This window comes from Sarcophilus harrisii, chromosome 4, assembly GCF_902635505.1.
Source record: "Sarcophilus harrisii chromosome 4, mSarHar1.11, whole genome shotgun sequence".
In the NCBI taxonomy this organism is placed as follows: Eukaryota; Metazoa; Chordata; class Mammalia; order Dasyuromorphia; family Dasyuridae; genus Sarcophilus; species Sarcophilus harrisii.
The window spans coordinates 89,187,126-89,206,028 of NC_045429.1; the positions used below are offsets into that span (position 1 = coordinate 89,187,126).

The window sequence follows — 18,903 nt, forward strand, 5'->3', positions numbered from 1 at the left end:
CTGAAAATTTGCAGCTCTCCACTCAAAACTGTGCTTATGATTCTTAAACAACCTAGAGCTCAGTACCTAACATATAGCAAGACCCAGACAAAGCAGGTTAGGAATATAGGTCTTCTCATAGATGTAAACAGAGCCTGGCCCTAACACAAAGTCCCACTCCATGAAACAAGGCTGGAAGGATGACTTGTTTTTTTAAGTTCCAGTCAGTCAGAAATAATAGCTGCAAAAGGAATGGTAGAGAGAACTGATAATTGGCAACAACAATTATACTCAATAAAGGACAAAACAAAGAGAACAATTGATCTTATAATACCAACGTTTTCAAAAATATATTTTTTTAAAAGACATGAACTCTGCTAAAGACAGTGATCAATCATGACTCCAGAGAACTTATGACTTGACTGAGAAGTGATGAAACTAATAAAGAATGAGACATCTTTTTGAGTTTGGCCAACATGGAAATTTGTTATGTTTGACAATGCTTAATTTCACAGGCCTTTTTGTCTCTCTTTTTTTTCCAGTGAGTGGAGAATATGGCCGAAAAAAAAATGCTTGAAAAAAATTAAAAATAAAATTAAATAAAAAGATGGGATAAATAGAATGTTTCATAGAAACATGATGAAAGAAAATTAGCAAATAAATGCATTGTAATAAAAGATCAAACATGTTAATTCTAATTTTAAAATTGTTCCACATCTCAAATTTCCTCCAAGATATACAAATATACTAAATGTATCAAGAGAAAACTTGTGGTTATTAAAGCTAAAAAAAGATCTTTAAAAAAAAATAAGTGAGTTCCATGTGATTTTCTTTTTTACCCAAATTCAAATTATGATCATAGTGTATAATAAATCCCTTTAGAACAAGACCTTGTTTTAGTAAATTTTCTATTTCTTCGATGTGTTTTTGCACATTGTAAATGTTTTATAAGAAGTCCTGATATTCATTTTAGAGATAATTGCAAGGCTAAGATGGCAGTTTGGGAAGGGTAAATGGAAGAATGAAATGAATATACCTTGTTAAAACAAGTGTCATTAGAGAACATTACTTAAAAATTTTAAATGATGGCTGAGATTTCAAATATTTATCTTTTGTTTCCTGTTCTTTTTCTTCCTTCCAGTAGTAGAACCAATCCAGTACCTTTGCCTAACTGAGAAAAAAATACAACACATTGACTTGGGAAATAAAACACAGATAAAATTATACTGGATGAAGAAAAAGAAAAAAATGTGTTTTGTCATATTTTTGTACTTTGGGAACTGGTTTTTCTATTTTTCATGTTTTTGATTATTACACAATTTGTTGGGACTGAGTGGGAATCAGTTGCTTTAAAAATAGATATAATATTGCTGGGGTGGGAATAAAATTAAAGGGTTGCCAAAGAAGCAGGCAACAAGATAGGTCAGAACTGCATTCCTCACAAGTTTACACAAGTTATCTGAGTCAATTGTGAAAGCATTGGCCAATCTGAAGTATTGTAAATGAAAGATAAAAAACAAGGTCACTATTTACTTCCCCTCTCTTCCTCTTACTGCTCTTTTTTTTTGAATAGGTTTAATTAAGTAGTCATTTAGTTGCAGTAAATAGGAGGTGGGGTTTATACAGAAAGTTTCCTTTAACTGATTTTTGCACAATCTGTGAACTTGAAAATAATCCAACTGAGAACATTTTTTTTTTATGACATATCATAGTGGAGATCACAACTTTAACAGTGAGAGGACATAGAGAATTCTGTTAAGAATTCTGCCAAGGAATGAGTGAAGATTTGTTAAGTTTTGTGATTTGATATTTGTTAGATGAGGGGTTTTTTGTTTTATTTTGTTTAGCTTTGCTCAAGTTTCTAGTAGGTGGAACATTTGGTGAGTGGACTTTATTCAGGAAGGATTTTTTCAACTTCTGCTTGAAACAAGATCTCACTTAGAGCAGTTAGAAGAGAATATTACACAGTCTCAGCAATATTTAGCTCCTACATGTATCTTGTTTCCAGGTCTAAACAATGAAATTTCCAGTAAAAATTGTTTTACTTCTATTTTGGACTATCTGTGCTGCACAAGGTAAGGGATCTTACCTTTTGGTTCCTTCTAAAGAAATTAAAAAAACATTTGTTAATATGCTTTACAGAGAAGTGCTAAGAGGAGAGGGACTAGGAAGATCATATTATAGATTATAATTAAATTTTTGTTCTATAGTTCATGCACATATGAATATGCCAAATTCTGTTAACTGTTTCAGTAGCACATTTAGATATTTCTTTTCATTATTGATTTCCAGGTAAATATTATAAAGTTATTTTAAGTAGTCATTTTTGAATTGCTATGTTTCTTAAAGAGTACCCATTCTTGATTCATTAATTAAAATATTGCTGGAAAAGTTTATTTTGCTGAATTATTGTTTTATTCTTCTAGGGTTTTTACATTATATGCCATTGATAGTAAAAATCCACACTATAAGTACTGGATTGTTAGCTAATTTAGATGGTATCTATATCAAGAAATCATTGTATTTCTTTCAATTTCCAATGCCCTTGGTTTTCTTTTTAAATAATTCAAATATATCATGTACAGGAATAGCTTATAGTACTTCTGTAAAAATATAAATTCAGTTTAGTAGAAAATTCAACCTATGAATTGATAATTTCATTTGATAATTAGATTCCTTTCAAGGAATTATTTTTAATATAAATTTTATGAAAATAATCTACTAAATGCAATATTCTGGTAAGGAAACAGAATGAGATATGCCTTTCTCATTGTAGTGAGAAAATTGATAAATAAATTTGGCTTATCACATATATCTTAAGTGAATTCTAGCATTTCATAACAAATTGATGAGTTTACTTTGATGGTGCATGTAAGATAAGTGATAACTATTATTAATATTTGATGTATCTATTTCATTGAATTACTTTAAGCATTTTTTGGTAATTTGAAGAGGAAGTCATGATGTAGTAGTATGAAAAGTTCTGAATATGAAGTGAGCAGAGATCTGGATTCAAATCTTGCACTGACTAAATGTGTGACTGAACAATTCACATAATTACTCTGGGCTTCAACTGAGTCATCTACAAAATGGGGACACTTATAACCTTAGTACTATCTTGGTGATGATCTAATAAGATAATATATGTAGAATGTTTTACAAACCTTAAAACACTATATAGATGTCAACTATTATTTTTCTTCTGATTATCAGAAATGTGCTATCTACATATTATTTTTATATGTATCTTTTAAAATTTCACTAATCCCAGGTTAGAAACTCTTTATTTAAAGATTGATTTAAGGATTCAATGAACAAGCATGTATGTGTGTAGGGGTAGGGGATGTATTAGTAGTGGAAATTCTAGGCATAGGAAACAGTAGTGAGGGGAATAAATTAATATAGGGAAACATTAGTCATCGTAAAGATGGGGTGGGGGATGAGAAGCAGAATGAGGGATCCGGTAATTCAGTTTAGATAAAAAAGATAAGAGGATGTACAAAGCAAGCAATAGGCACAAAGTATGGACTGGTAGTGTGGTGCCAATTTTTAGAGTATCCTGAATGTAAGGTCTAAAGAGTTTGAATATTATCCATTTGTGTATTTCTTTATTTTAAAATGTTGCATTTTCTTTCTATATATTTATGAGGTAGGTGGCAATGAGGAGATATTATTGTAAATAGTAGGGGTAGGGAGCATAAACGATGATCAAATAAATAGTACATATTAATTGATTACATATATGACATGAACAAAAACAGCTTTCAAAAATGGAAGGATGGCTCAACAACAACAATAAAAGCAAAGTTAAATATATTTACAATGACCCAGCTTGGCTCTAGAGAAAAGTGGAAAATGCTTACTTCTCTCCTTTCTTTTCCAAGGACAAAGACTATTCTTTAATTTCTCTTAAAACCCATTATCCTATACAAAAAAAAAAAAACAGATTTTACTTTTTGCTTTATTTATTGATTTATCTGTATTAGTTCTCCTAGTGGAATATAATCTCCTTGAGAATAAGAACCTCATTTATTATCATCTTTGTATTTCTAGCACCTAATTTACTGTTGTGCATAGAGTAAAAAAAAAAAAAAATATATATATATATATATATATATATATATATATATGAATTATATGGGACTCCTCTAAATTGTTGATGATAAAAGATGAAGCAACTGTACAGTTTTAAGTTCAGAGTCCTTTGGCAAATTATCAGAAATTTCTTTAGGCATATCTAGTCCAGACTTTTGTGGATTTATTTGATAGATCTATCCTGTATTCCATATTTTTCCACTTTATTTTACAAGAATGTCAAATAAGAATTTGACTAACACTTTTGAAAAATGAAGATTATTTTAAAGTATAGCTGTGGAAACTCAAATACTTAAGATTGCTCAGGACTGAGAACAATCATATATATAAAAATCTGAATAGAATAGACTATTGTTCTCTATTGCTTCCTGTTATATACTGTTATGCTATTAATCATAGTTCTCATCCATGTCCATAATAATTTTATGTAATATGCTGTGCTGCTTCTTAAAGCCACAATTCTTCATCCTAGTCCTTCTCCATTTAAGAAATTTCATCCTACCAGCCCCCTTTTATCTTTGAACCTTGTTCTGTATTTTTGTTTTACCTTTAATTCCAGACAAAAATATCTGGGTGACTCAAATAACCAGATTTCTAGAGTCAGATAGGTGAGGGTTCAAAAAACACATTTTTGAAGAATGTTTTGTTTCAAATTGAAAAAATAACAAGCTCTGCACATTCTATTTTCCATGGTAAAACTTTTTGTCTCTATTCTCAATTTCCATGTCTGTCTTTGACTAATGTTCTGGGAAAATCTTATCCTTTATTCACCCTCTTTTCTTCCTTTAAGTTTAGCTCCCATAAGTTCATTGATGGGCACTATAACAAATTATAAATGGGCAAAAATTGGTTTCTGTTCTCTGCTTTCAGTACCTTTCTCCTACTGTTTTATTCTCCTTTTCTTAATATTCCATGACTTCCCAGTATGCCCCACATTGATGTTCCAGTCAAAGAAACAGAGTGGTATAATGGAAAAAACAGAAAAGGAAGAAAGAGTCAGAAAGACAGGATGGAATTAAGTGTTGAACTTGGAGCTTGTGGATCTGAATTAGAATAATGACTCTGATAGTCTACTATCTATGTGATTTTTGAGTGAGTCTCTTCACTTCTAAGGGACTCAGTATTTTTTTCTATGAAATAAGGTGTTTGAACTAGATGTGGTATTGAATTAAACAAGACTCCTCTAAGTTGATGACAGAATGTGGAATAAATATTTAGTAAAATTAGTTCTGTGGTGCATTGTTAGAAATCTTGAGGGACATATTTGAATTAGATAAGGTTTTTTCAAACTCTAAATTTGTGGTTGTATGAACTGAGTTTGGGTTCTATCTCTGCCACTTAGCAACCATGTGGCCAAGTGATCTCTGTAATTTTCTGATATATCCAAAATGGTTACTAGAAAAATATAATTCATATTGTTTTGTCTGACACCAAAATCAAATTTTATTTTCCTCTGGAAAGATTTGTTGCTGTGGTATCCATCAAATGTAGCCTTTATTTGATTGTTTGAAAGGAAATATCATTATGTAATAATGGAAAGAGCAATAAAAATCTGGGGTTCAACCCTACCTTTCACAATATTATGATTTCTTGGGCAAATACTCATAACCATTCTAGGCTTCAGTTTCTTCATCTATAAAATGGGAGGGTTGGACAAATTGATTTCTAAAGTACCTTTGAGCTCTAAAGTCATATGTTGTGGATGTCACTTTACATTTCTGAATTTCAGTTTTCTGATCTGTAAAACAAGGATAGTAAAGCCTTTAAAGCTCTTAAAGTCTAATGCAACTTAATAAACATTTTAAAGTACTTACAGCATGCAAAGCAATAGTAGGAACTGGAGGTAAAAATACTGACTTGAAAAAGAAAAGCTGTTGGTCTTAAGAAGCTTATTGAGAAGATAAATATGAAATATACCCAATCCTCAATATTTGCTCACATTTGTGTGATTTTATTAATATCCACATTTTCACTTTGCACTGGCAATTTCAAATTCGAAGCTTACTGCAGTAGAGAAAAAAAAACTGAGGCATAATATACTTGTTTGTGGAACAGCTGGGTATTTTACTAAGTGCTTCACTGATCTTGTTCACTGTACTGCTTTACACAGCTCCTTATACATTTGTTGCATATTTCTTTTGTTTGCCTTTTAAACTCAAACTTTGTGTTGCAATTATGTCCCCAGAGAATAGTGCAAGTCCTTTGGACTCTAAGACCAAGTTGACAAAGTCAGTGATTCAGCTTAGTCAGAAAATAAAGATGTTAGATAAACTTCATACCAGAATGTCTGCAACCATTATCTCCTAGAATTTGGTGTTAGCAAATCAATCATTCATTGTATCAATAAAAAAGGAGGAAAAATGTATGGTTGTAGATTATATGTATATTGAAAAATGAATATTGTATGAAATCAACTTTTAAAAAAATTTAGATGTTAGCAGAAAAAGTCACAGAATTCTAGAGAATTACTAATGAAAAATGTTTTACATGTTAACAATTTTATTTTGAGTACCGTATTTTATGAGTTATTTCATGGTTACTATTGTAGGAGTGCATATTATCAGAACTGAAGATTTATTATAAAGAATTGTATTCAGAAAAGGATATTTTCAACAATCTCTAGTGAAAGATTACTTATTTTGGCCATGAAAGCCCAATGTGTTATTTACTATAGGTTTGATATATTATCATTTGCATTTCTGACTTTCATGCAGTTTTCTTGGAGTGTTACTCCTAAAATTTGAGAATTGACTATACTTTCAGGAGGAAGATTGTATTACCACTTAGTGGTTTAGGAAAGTGATAAAAAGTGATATCTGAGCTAAACTTTCAAGTAAATTTAAGTGAATATGGAAAAGCAATTCCTTTACACTACAGCACTTTTCAAATCTTTTAATCCCTCCCTAATCTTCCTATGGTACCTCTTCCCTTTATTTTCTTAATTGAAATCCTTGTCTCATATTTCATCAAGTGCTATTCTCTTCTTCTTCATCTCATATCATCCAAATGCCTTCCACATTTCACCCATCTTAAGTAATAAAATGATACCCCTTGTCAAGGCAATCTGCTCTCCCATCTTCTCTAAAGATTGCTCCTTCCATCATCCCCATCTTGCCACTAATCTTCAATCTCCCTATTGATTGCTTCCTTACTGCCTACAAAGTCTTTGTCTCCCACTTCCTCACCCCTCCCCCCCCAAAATAACCCACTTGATCCATTTACCTCTGGTAGATAATGTCTCATGTCTGTCATCTCTTTTGTCAGATAATATTTATAAAGTGCTTTAACATAGTACCAGGCACATAGTAGTTGCTTAATGAATACAGGTTCCCTTATACTTCTCCCTTCTGTAAACTCCTTAGGAAGACTTTCTACAAAAGGAATTCTTTTTTTCTAACTCTCTTCTTAGGATTTCTACAATCTGGTTTTTCATTTTTCATTATTCAACTGAAGATACTTTCTCCAAAATTATTAATGATCTTTTAATTGCCAAATCTAGGGCTTTAAAAAACAATCCTCATTCTTCTTGACTTCTCTGTGTCCTTTGACATTGTTAATCATTCATCTTCCCACAAGAAGATGGAGAGAGTGCAGAAATTCAAATTGAAGGAGAGTTTGTTAGCTTTAGAGCCAAGGATCTAGGAGATATAATGAAATAGTAGAACTAAGATAATATATGGAAGTGAAGGACTCAGGTGGGATATAAGAATCGGGAGAAAGGACAAAGAATTTTTTCCTCAGCACATACCTTCCCTGTACAGAAATGAGGGATACAGGAAATGGAAATTTGCCTATTAAGAAACCATTTGGTTCCCTGTGGGAACCATTTGAATAGAGCCCTCATCCTTCAGAGGCTTATGTAGAGTGAGCATCAAAGTCAGATGGAGAGAATGTCAGAGCCTCTTGCTCCAAATCCTGGGGAGTAGGGAGAAAGCAGGGAGTGGGAGAAGGTGGAAGAACTCTTATAGAAAGCCTAAACTCAAGATCCAGCCCACCCTTAGGGCCTCATCCCAAAGGATTGGGGCACATAGAAATTCAGAAAACGTCTTGCTGCTACAACAGATGCTTAACTCTCAGCCTCTTAGGATCATTTGTGCCTCAAAGTCAGGGATTTAGCGTGGCTCCAGAGCCCTTTTGAGTATGTTTTCTACTGTTGTTGAACTCCAGAGGCCCACTAAAGAATATGCTTTTTCTTGAGGATTAACTGACAAAAATAGATGTAGTCATAGTAAATTATTGCTAACATTTATATGTCATTTGAAAATTTGCCAAAGACTTTACAAATATTTTCTCATATGCTCCTCACTATAACTCTGTAAAATACTAGATGTGTATTAGCTATTATTCTTTTTAATACTGTGTCTCATGCCTCCAAATATTTGACTTTCTTCACCTTCCACAACAGCAATGACTTTGTTCTTATTCCTATTTTATAGCTGTGAGGTTTTTATTCCTGAAACTTATAAATTAATTCAAGATATCCTTGGGGCCTGATACATAGTAGGTCTTTAATAAATCTTTGTTGGTTGATTGATTGATAATAAAGCATTAATGGCCTAATATCTTATCCTAATGCTGCTGGCGTTATTCAAAGAAATGAATCTGTAATATTAGATACAGGAAGATTTTGGAGGTAGGGAATGATATATCTCTTTCACAGACTATATGTAGGTATACATAGGTGTAGATTAAACAGCATCTACTCTCACCTCAAATTCATTTGGCACATTTCTGAAAGCTGAAGGAGGAGGAGTAAAATATCTACAAAATGTGGTGAGAGGAAAAATGAAAAGAGAGAGAAGAGAGATCCATAAAAAGAAATTATCCTGACTGCTACTAAGAAATGGGCTTTATCCATGAAGCTATCTGTAGTGTTGATGAATCATTTCAGTTATATCCAACTCTTCATAACTCCTTTGAGGTTTCCTTGGCAAAGTTATTAAAATGCTTTTCTATTCGTTTCCCTAGTTCATATTATAGATGAGGAGCTGAGGTAGACAGGGTGAAGTGACTTGCCCAGGGTCACACAGCTAGGAAATGTCTGAGGGCAGATTTGAACTCTGGTCTTCCTGACTTCAGAAGCAACACTTTATCAATTGTGTCACCTATTTGCTAGAAACTATCTAGGTCAGTAGACATAACTCCCTGGGGCAAAAAAGCCTTTATTTTGAAAAGCACTGAAATAAATGAGACACTATAAAATATTTTTTAAAGACTGAATTTTATTTAAAATAATTTTTTTGTTGTTGTTGGCAAAGCAAAAAACAAAAATAAAAGTTTTTTTTTAAACTTATGTAAACCTTAAAAACAAAGGAAAAAAAAACTATGAGTTCAATCTTGGCCTCTGACACTTAGTAGCTGTGTAACCCTTGGCAACTCATTTAGCTCTGTTTACCTCAGTTTCCTTGAAATAGAGGAAACATACATTTCTATAAAATGAATAGAAAAGGAAGAGATGACAAACCATTCCAGTATGTTTGCCAAGAAAACTCCAAATGGGGTCACAAACAGATGGACATGGTAGTGTGCTTTCTAGAGCCCCCAAATTGGGATGCCAAAATGTACTATGCTTTCTAGAATCCCCATCCTGGGGTGCCAAAATATACCATACAGACTAGCTCTCTGGAGAATTTTGGGACCAGCCCAAATCCTTGGTTTTAGTGGAGGAGTGAAGCAGGGAACCCATGAGGATAGTCAAAGATGGATTCCATTTATTTCAAGTCCTCTCAGCCCCTAAATACCTCAGTATGATTATATCACTACAGCATACTGAGTATGTGCCAACTGTAGTAGCATTATATCACCACAATGAGTATCTACTAAATAACCATATAAAAATCTTTTAAAGTATCATATGACATGATTTTTTTAATAATGAAAATTTAGTTTGGGGAATTATCTTTTGTATTTTATGCATAATAATTCTATATATGCATATATGATATAAGATAATTGTTATATGTAATAATTTATAATTACTAGATTTAAACATAGATGTATTATTATTAGATGTGAAGCTAGTTGTATTATTATCTATATCCTCTGGTGGAAAAAAAAGAATATGCCAGATTCTTAACAAATACCATATATGTGTGTGTGTGTTACAGATATGTGTCATTAAATTCAGTTACTATATTTTAAAAATATAGTATGGGTATTTCTGAATTATAAATTAAAATCTAAATTGAAGAGGATCAAAGTATTAACCTAAAATAACAATTAAGAATTAGAAAAAAATCATTCTGTTCATGTAAAGATAGCATATAATTGTAACAGTAGTTCATAATGGGATTATAAATTATTCATATATGTGGCATATTTTAAAAAGTCTGTTTTCAAGAGATTAGTTAGATTTGGCATTGAATTTTTGGAGGCTAATGGAAATCCTGTTTTCAATCATCCCTAGTTTCTTTTTGTTACTTCCTGTTCTTTTTTTTCTCACTAACTAGAACTTAACTAATTTTAATGTTTAGTGTAACAATGCTGCTAAAATAAAAAGTTAATACAATAATTTCTTAAAATCTGAATGCTTCTATTTTATAAGAAAATGGGCAAAGTAATTGTCTCAAGTCCTTTTGAAAATAGGAAATAATTCAAATAGCATAAAGGATTGTAGCTTGCTGTAAATGATTGTTTACTGAGAATAAATTGTGTCTACACATACAAACTAAAAGCTTTAGTTTAATTTTTTTTTAATTTGTGTTGGTAAAGAATTGGAAATAAGTGGTTGCCCATCAGTTGGGAAATGGTTAAACAAATTATGATATATAAATATGTTTTAACACTATTATGTTTTAAGAAATGAAGGGGATAATTTGAAACAAGAACAAAAACAAAAACAACTTGGCAAGACATATATATAAACTGATACAAAGCAAAGTAAATATACTCAGTAAAACAACTAACATGGTTACAGGAATACTGTAAAAGATAATCAAATATCAAAGACTTAGTGACTCTGATCAACAGTGACTCACTCATAGTTCCAAAGGACTCATAATGAAAAATGGTATTCACCCCGAAACAGAGAAGCTATGGATTTAGCGCGCCAGTTTAAGTATATACTTTTTCTTTCTTTCTTTTTAGAATATTGCTTATTGAGCTAGCTAGGTGGGGCAGTAGTTAAAGCACCAGCTCTGAAGCCAAGAGGACCTGCGTTCAAATATGATCTCAGACACTTAACACTTCCTAGCTGTGTAACCCCAGGCGCATTACTTAACCCCAATTGCCTCAGGAAAAAAAAAAAAAAAAAGAATATTGCTAATGTAGAAATTTGTTTTGCATTGCTTCAAATTACAAAGGATTTTATATTTTTTTACCTTCTCAATGGTTGGAGGAGAATATTTAGCACCAGAAATAAAACAAATTGAATAACAAAAAACCAAACAAACAAAAAAAAACTTTCTTTTTGCATTTGTAGGTATTTTAATTTTAAAGGAATGACATACTGGTGACAATTTGATTCAATACTATGCTAAATGCAAGAGATACAGAGATGAAAATGACATAGTTCATACACAAAAAGGAGTTTAAAATCTCCCACAGGGAATATGACAAGCATATAAATAATGAAACGTTTGGTTTACTCTGATAAAGGCAAAATATTCATCCAAGGTACTAGAAAAATTTAAGAAGGGAAAGAACAATTCCAGAAGATAATGAAGAAGTTGTAATTTGAGCAAAGCTTTTGAGGAAAGAAGAATTCTAAAAGGTGGAATTGAAGTTAGAAAGAAATACAGTTACAAAAAAGGACATACATATACATATATGTATATACTATGTATCTTATATTTGTATGTGTGTATATGTGTATATGTATACAATTCTCAGATGAAGAAATTGAAACTATTTCTAATCATATGAAAAGATGCTCTAAGTCATTATTAATCAGAGATATGCAAATTGAGACAACTCTGAGATACCACTACACACCTGTCAGATTGGCTAGAATGACAGGAAAAGATAATGATGAATGTTGGAAGGGATGTGGGAAAACAGGGACACTAATACATTGTTGGTGAAACTGTGAATACATCCAACCATTCTGGAGAGCAATTTGGAACTATGCTCAAAAAGTTATCAAACTGTGCATACCCTTTGATCCAGCAGTGTTACTACTGGGCTTATAGCCCAAAGAGATCATAAAAAAGGGAAAGGGAACTGTATGTGCACGAATGTTTGTGACAGCCCTCTTTGTAGTGGCTAGAAACTGGAAACTGAGTGGATGCCCATCAATTGGAGAATGGCTGAATCAATTGTGGTATATGAATATTATGGAATATTACTGTTCTGTAAGAAATGACCAACAGCATGATTTCAGAAAGGCCTGGAGAGACTTACACGAACTGATGCTGAGTGAAACGAGCAGGGCCAAGAGATCATTATATACTTCAACAACAATACTATATGATGACCAATTCTGATGAACCTGGCCATCCTCAGCAATGAGATCAACCAAATCATTTCCAGTGGAGCAGTAATGAACTGAACCAGCTATGCCCAGTGAAAGAACTCTGGGAGATGACTAAGAACCATTACATTGAATTCCCAATCCTTATATTTTTGCCCACCTGCATTTTGGATTTCCTTCAAAGGCTAATTACAACATTTCAGAGTCTGATTCTTTTTGTACAGCAAAATAACGGTTTGGTCATCTATACTTATTGGGTATCTAATTTATATTTTAATATATTTAACATCTACTGGTCATCCTGCCATCTGGGGGAGGGAATGGGGGGAAAGAGGGGAAAAATTGGAACAAGAGGTTTGGCAATTGTCAATGCTGTAAAGTTACCCATACATATAATCTGTAAATAAAAGGCTATTAAATAAAAAGAAAGAAAGAAAGAAAGATCGTCCCTGCAGCCCTGAAGTACAATCTAATGAATGGAAACAGTATACAAAAAGGAAGCTCCAAAGTGGTGGGGAGCAGGAGGGGAACATTATATGGAGTCCAAGCAGGAAGAACAGCAAATGGAAAATGGAGAATAATGTGGAAAGTTTAGTGGCTCTTATCACCATCAGGATCAAGTACAAACTCCTCTGTTTACCATTCAAATTTCTTCATAATCTAGTTCTTTTGTCTTAATCTATTTCTTTATACTTTACTCCCCCATACTTACTCTTCAACCTAGTAACATTGACGTCAGTGATGTTCTACAAACAAGACACTGCCTCCCAGCTCCAGCTATTTTCTCTAGCTATTCTCCATGCTTGGAATGCCTTCCCTTTTCATCTTTATCTATTGACTTGTGAGACTTCTGTGAATTCCCAACTAAAACCATTATCTCTTACAAGAGAGCTTTCTCACATTCTGTTCTATTTTTTCATTCTTTATATTTTGTTTTGTTATTTCTTGGTCTTTTGTAGATTCACTGACTTCTCCTTGCCCAATTCTAATTTTACAAATAATTATTTTTTTCTTTAAAACTCTATCCCTTGTTTTCTCATTGGTTAATTCCCCCCCCCATAATCTTCTCGTTTTTCTTAAATGTTTTTTATTTTTATTTTTGTTTTTCTTCAGTCTCTCTCATTTGACTTTTAGTCTTCTTCTTCTTCTTCTTCTTTTTTTTTTTTTTTTTAATAAATTCTCTCTCCCAGAAATGGGAGCCATTTCTGTTTATTCTTTGGGGTAGAAGAATCTTTTTTTTTTTTTCTTCAATGTCCTGCTCTGAAAACGAATAACAGTCTTATCTATTCCCATAATAAGTTTCTGTGGTTGGAGTCTTTCGTCTTTGCCAATTCTTTTTTTTTTTTTTTTTAAGTAAAAAGTATTAGTGTAAGCACCTCTAATCGTGGGGTAAGAGGTGCTATCTCTAGTTTCACTTTGTATGGAATAGAGAGAGATAAGGTGAAGAACTTACAGGAATGTATGAATTCTTTTTCTGTATTTTATTATTTCGGTGTTTCCCCTATGACCTGTATAATATGTGCAGGCTCATATCTACTTGAGCCTTGGCCAGCTAGAAACATATTTACTTAACCTAAGCTGATGACATTTATTGATATTTGACATTTATCGATATTTAGTCTATTAGCTGGACCACTATCTGCTTGATGAAGCCTGAAGGCTGACTTTCTGTTTCCTTGAAATCAGGAGATTTTGGGGAAACAGAAACCTTCCATTCCAATCTCCCCAAATAGCAACAACCAATTAGATGCCTCGCCCTCCCCTTCTCAATGCTCTCTTACTTGTGATGTAATTTCTTGTATAAAAGCTATGTATCTTTACTACTTCTTTAGCCCTCCTACCGTGAGCTTTCTCTTTCTTATCTCGCAATGGGACGGCTCATCCTCCGGAGGTTTTCAATAAACAACTTTTCTGCCTTCTACTGAGTGATCTCTGAGTAGTCATTTTGGGTGAGGGTCTTCTACATCCCTCACAACTTTATCTTTCCCTTCTGACCTGGAATTCCAAACTAAGAGCTTTCCCCTCCTGCAAGTACCCATACCCAGCAATATCTCTGCACCCTCCCCCCCCCCCTTCACTCCCAGGTGTGCTGGTTCCTTCTTGCCCAGAGCTATGTCTTTGCAGCACAGCTGGGCCTGGTGTTCCTAAACTGCAGAGGTTCGCTAAATCTACCTGCACTCAAATTCTTGGCTCCACAAGCAGTCTAGGGAGTGAAAGTCTATGGTTCCTGCTGAGGTTCCAGTCACACCTAGCTAACTCAAGGGATCCCCACTTGATGTTTCTGTGGAGCTAGCCTGGAATTGTTTGCATTTTCGCAGACCCCTCACCTGGGGGTCTTTCATCTATTTTCAGATTGTCCCAGGAGGACCCCTGTTCTGCTCCAATTCTACTTTGTTTTTCACTAGTCTGTGTTCACCCTGGAGAGTTCTGTTTGTGGGAGAAATATGGAGAGCTTGAAATTTATTGACCTACTTTGCCATCTTTGCACAATCTTCCTCCACAAGAAGCTTTTTCAACTCCTCTCAATTTTAAGACCTTAATACTTTTGATTACTTTGTGTTTCTATCTGGCATATTGCTTGTCAGGGTATGTTTGTTTGCTTGTTGTCTCTTCCATTAAACTATGAGCAGCACTTTGTGTATCTCCATTTTTAGGCAATGGTTCTGGCACATAATGTTTAATAAATGTTTGTTGATTGATTATTATCGCCCATTGTTTACTGTAATGTGATATTGATTAATTCCTTCACAGGGATACAACTTCTCTCAGGGAGGGCTTAGAGAATCAAAGTATATAGTATTATTGAAAAGGGATTAGTTTTCTGATAACAAGAGGGAAAATTTCTGCTCAGCTTCTACTGGAAAAGAGGACAGATCCTCAGAGACCTTACATGTGGCAAAGGTTTTGAATCATTCCAACTCTGTCACTATAGAACTTCCAAGTAGAGAGAGGTTCTGACTGGTAGGTTAAGGAACAACAGTAAATTGTTACTGGTACAGGATAATGCTTCCTGACCATTGAGGAAAATTGTAGACTAATGTAAGAAGTCTCATCATCTTTGTTATAACATGATGTTTGAAGACCTATTATGAATATCACTTGCTTGTTTAGACCTGTGACTTGGACCTTTCTATTTGTCATTCAGAGTCAGTCACTCCCTCAGGGAAGAAAATTTGTGTTAGTGTCATTGCAGATAGTTAAGAAAAGGAAAAGGCCTAAATCTGTGATATTTTTAGTGTGTGTGCATAAAACTAAAATGCTGCTGTTTGGTTTGGAAATTATCTAATTCCTCCCCTACTCCAAGGAAATAGAATGTTATAAACCAGTTAGGAATGGCAAGTAGGAAAAATGTGTATTTCATAATGATGTACTACTAACTGCTTTCCAGTTTAAAAAAAATTAAATTTTTATTCTATAAGTAAAGAAGAAAAAAGTCAGAAATAAAGTAGGTAATTAATTTTGTGACAATTTTTTTTTTTTTTCCGATAGACCATGAATACCCTCTAGTGGACTCTTCAAGTTTTGCCTATATCTGAAATAGTGGTGAAGTAATTTCTTGGTAATACTCATCTCAGAGCATTGAATCCACATGATTTCAAAAGTATTTTGCCATGGTCCATTTTCAAAAATAGTAGAGATTACAAAATGATTGTGTGTAATAAGTTATCCAAGAAATGTCTACACTATGGCAAAAATTGAATTTTCTTTAGAATACTCACTGTCACTTTTGGAAAACTTCTGTTGATTCCTGGTAACTTTCCAACATTGGTTTTAATTTAAAGTTTAAAAGCATATTTTTTGGGGGGAGTTCAAAACAAAATTGTGATTTCTCACATTCCCACCAAAATATTAAAATGCATTAAAGCCTTCATTTTGGCCTACTTTTTCCTTTCCGTTAAAAGCATTGTGTTTCCTGGGTGCTTTCACAAAGGTTTTTCTTACCTATTCAGGGAACACTTTCATCACTTGGGATCCCCTAGTGTCACTACCTAGACATGTTCTTTCCTGAACTTAGGATGATTAGTACAATCCATTCATCTTTATTTGAGGTGACTTTGTACTGATTTTTCATTTATTTTTTATATAGAATATGAGTTCCCTGAGGGCAAGGTTTGTATTATTTCTGTATTTGTATCTCTAGAATCTAGTATATCATGTGGCTTCTATGAATTTAATTAATGTTTATTAAACTGAATTAAATTCTTGAGTAATATATTCAGCATTCAAGTGAATTAGAGATAGAACACAATGAATTGACAGTGAAGTAATAAATTTTTCACTCAAGGTACCTCAGATAAACATAGTAATGTCAGACTCTATCCATCCTCAAAAGTGTTTAGTTTCTGACTTGTATCTCCTCTTATCCTCTCTTCCTTCATTGAGAAAACAATTCTGAATTACAAAGATTTGTCATTAGCTATCACAAAGCGGATTGTTTAGATTTGGGATTCATTTATGCCAGAGACTTTCCCAGATTCAGTCATTCCTTCAGAGAACTATTGCATTCAAAGTTAGTGAGTCTTTCTTTGATGTTTGGTTGACTCAAGGGACTAACTCAAACTATTGATGTCAGTTTCTCATAGTCGGAGTACAAAACAGTTATAGAGAGATCCAGAGATACTCTGATATTTGACTGGTATATTCCATGGGCAACTTCAAGCATGGGAGCTTTGATCAGCTGAATCAAGTTGAATCAATGATCAATCCTTGATGTAATATTCTTCTTCTGAAATGGCTAAGAAATTCTCTTTTTATTAGCAGTCAAATAACCTACGAATATCTTAAATTATTCCAATATTGAACTTAAACTCCCAAAGTCTGTCTACATTCAGGTCTAGCTTTTAACCATCACATGTAATGTTTGCTCTGTTAGTTAAAAAATTTTATTTACAACAATAAAGAAAGGTCTATTCATTCCTATGATTTCTAGTGTTTTAATAGAATAGTTATTAGATTTTGCCAAAAGCATCTTTGCCAAAGCATCTATTATCTTATTGATATATAATCTTTATTTTTATATTATTAATGAGAAATATTATATATTTTATTTTCCTTTAGTTACATTTAAAATAATTTTTTATATTTGTTTAAAATTTTTTTCAGTTCCAGATTCTCTTTCTTATCTCCACCCCAGCCCCTATTAAGGAACCACTTGTGAAGTTATGCAGAATATGTCCATAAAAATCTGTTGTGAAAGAAAACATAGATCTCCTGCCCTCCCAAAAAACTCCCAAGAAAAATAAAGTTTAAAACTATTTTTAAAGAGACAGAGAGACAGAGAAAGAGAGAGAGAGAGAGAGAAAGAGAAAAGAGGGAGGGAGGAAAAAAGGGAGAGAGATAGAGAAGAAGAAGAAAAGAGAAAGACACATAAACAGACATGGAGACAGAGACAAAGAGAGAGACACACAGAGAGACACACACACAGAAAGAAAAGTGTGTGTGTGTGTATGTGTATCCTTTTCCTTTTTTAAAAATCTATTTTGTGATTCATAGCTAATAGTGACATTGTTAACTCAAAAGTTATGCATGAATTTATACTTCTTTGGGCATAGATCATGTCTTTTGATCATTTATCAGTTGAGGCATAGGTCATTTTTTTTTTTATAAATGTGACAGTTCTCTCTATGTTTGCGAAATGAGGCCTTATCAGAGAAACTACTTCAAAATTCTTTTTACCATTACCATTGCTAAATAGTAATGTCACTTATGATTTGTTCCCTCTTATGATGTTCCCCATTTATGTTATTCTCTCTCTTTCACTCTGTCCTTCTTTAAAAGTATTTTGCTACTGACCACTCCCTTCCCCAATATTCCCACTCTTCTATTACCTTCCCCCTTTCCTGTATACTATTCTCTCCTATTTCCTAGCAATGTAAGATAGATTTCTATATTCATATTGAGTATGTATGTTATCTCCTCTTTGGGTTCTCTTTCAGGAGGTGATCAGTGGATTCTTTCAATGGCTATTTTACCTTCTGATTCTACCATATCAGGGTAGTTTTCCTTGATGATTTCTTAAAAGATGTGTCTAAGTTCTTTTTTTTTCTTTGTGGTTTTCAAATATTCCAATAATTCTTAGATTGTCTCTCCTGGATATATTTTCCAAATCAGTTGTTTTTTCAAAAAGGTATTTTACATTTTCTTCTACTTTTTCTTTTTTCTTTTTGGTTTTCTTTGACTGATTCTTGATGTCTCATTGAGTCTTTCACTTCCATTTGTTCAATTCTAATTTTTAGTGAATTATTTTCTTCAATTAGCTTTTTTATCTCCTTTTACATTTGTCCATTTGAACTTTTAAATGTGTCATTTTGTTCACTGGGTTTTTTCCATTTCAGAAATTCTGTTTTTCAAGGAGTTATTTGCCTTTTCCATTTCATTAAAACTATTCTTTAAGGAGTGCTTTTCTTTGGACAATTTTT

The 18,903-nt window shown here is 33.0% G+C and overlaps 1 protein-coding gene across 1 annotated transcript in view; it reads left to right on the top strand.

The window, feature by feature from the left end:
• Positions 1-1,550: 1,550 nt before the first annotated feature.
• LOC100914654 (complement factor H) overlaps positions 1,551-18,903 on the top strand; it is a 117,803-nt gene continuing 100,450 nt past the window's right edge. The window contains exon 1 of the mRNA XM_031937082.1: positions 1,551-2,054. Coding sequence (XP_031792942.1) covers positions 1,997-2,054 — 58 coding nt within the window. The 5' untranslated portion in view covers positions 1,551-1,996. The remainder of the gene's footprint in view (positions 2,055-18,903) is intronic.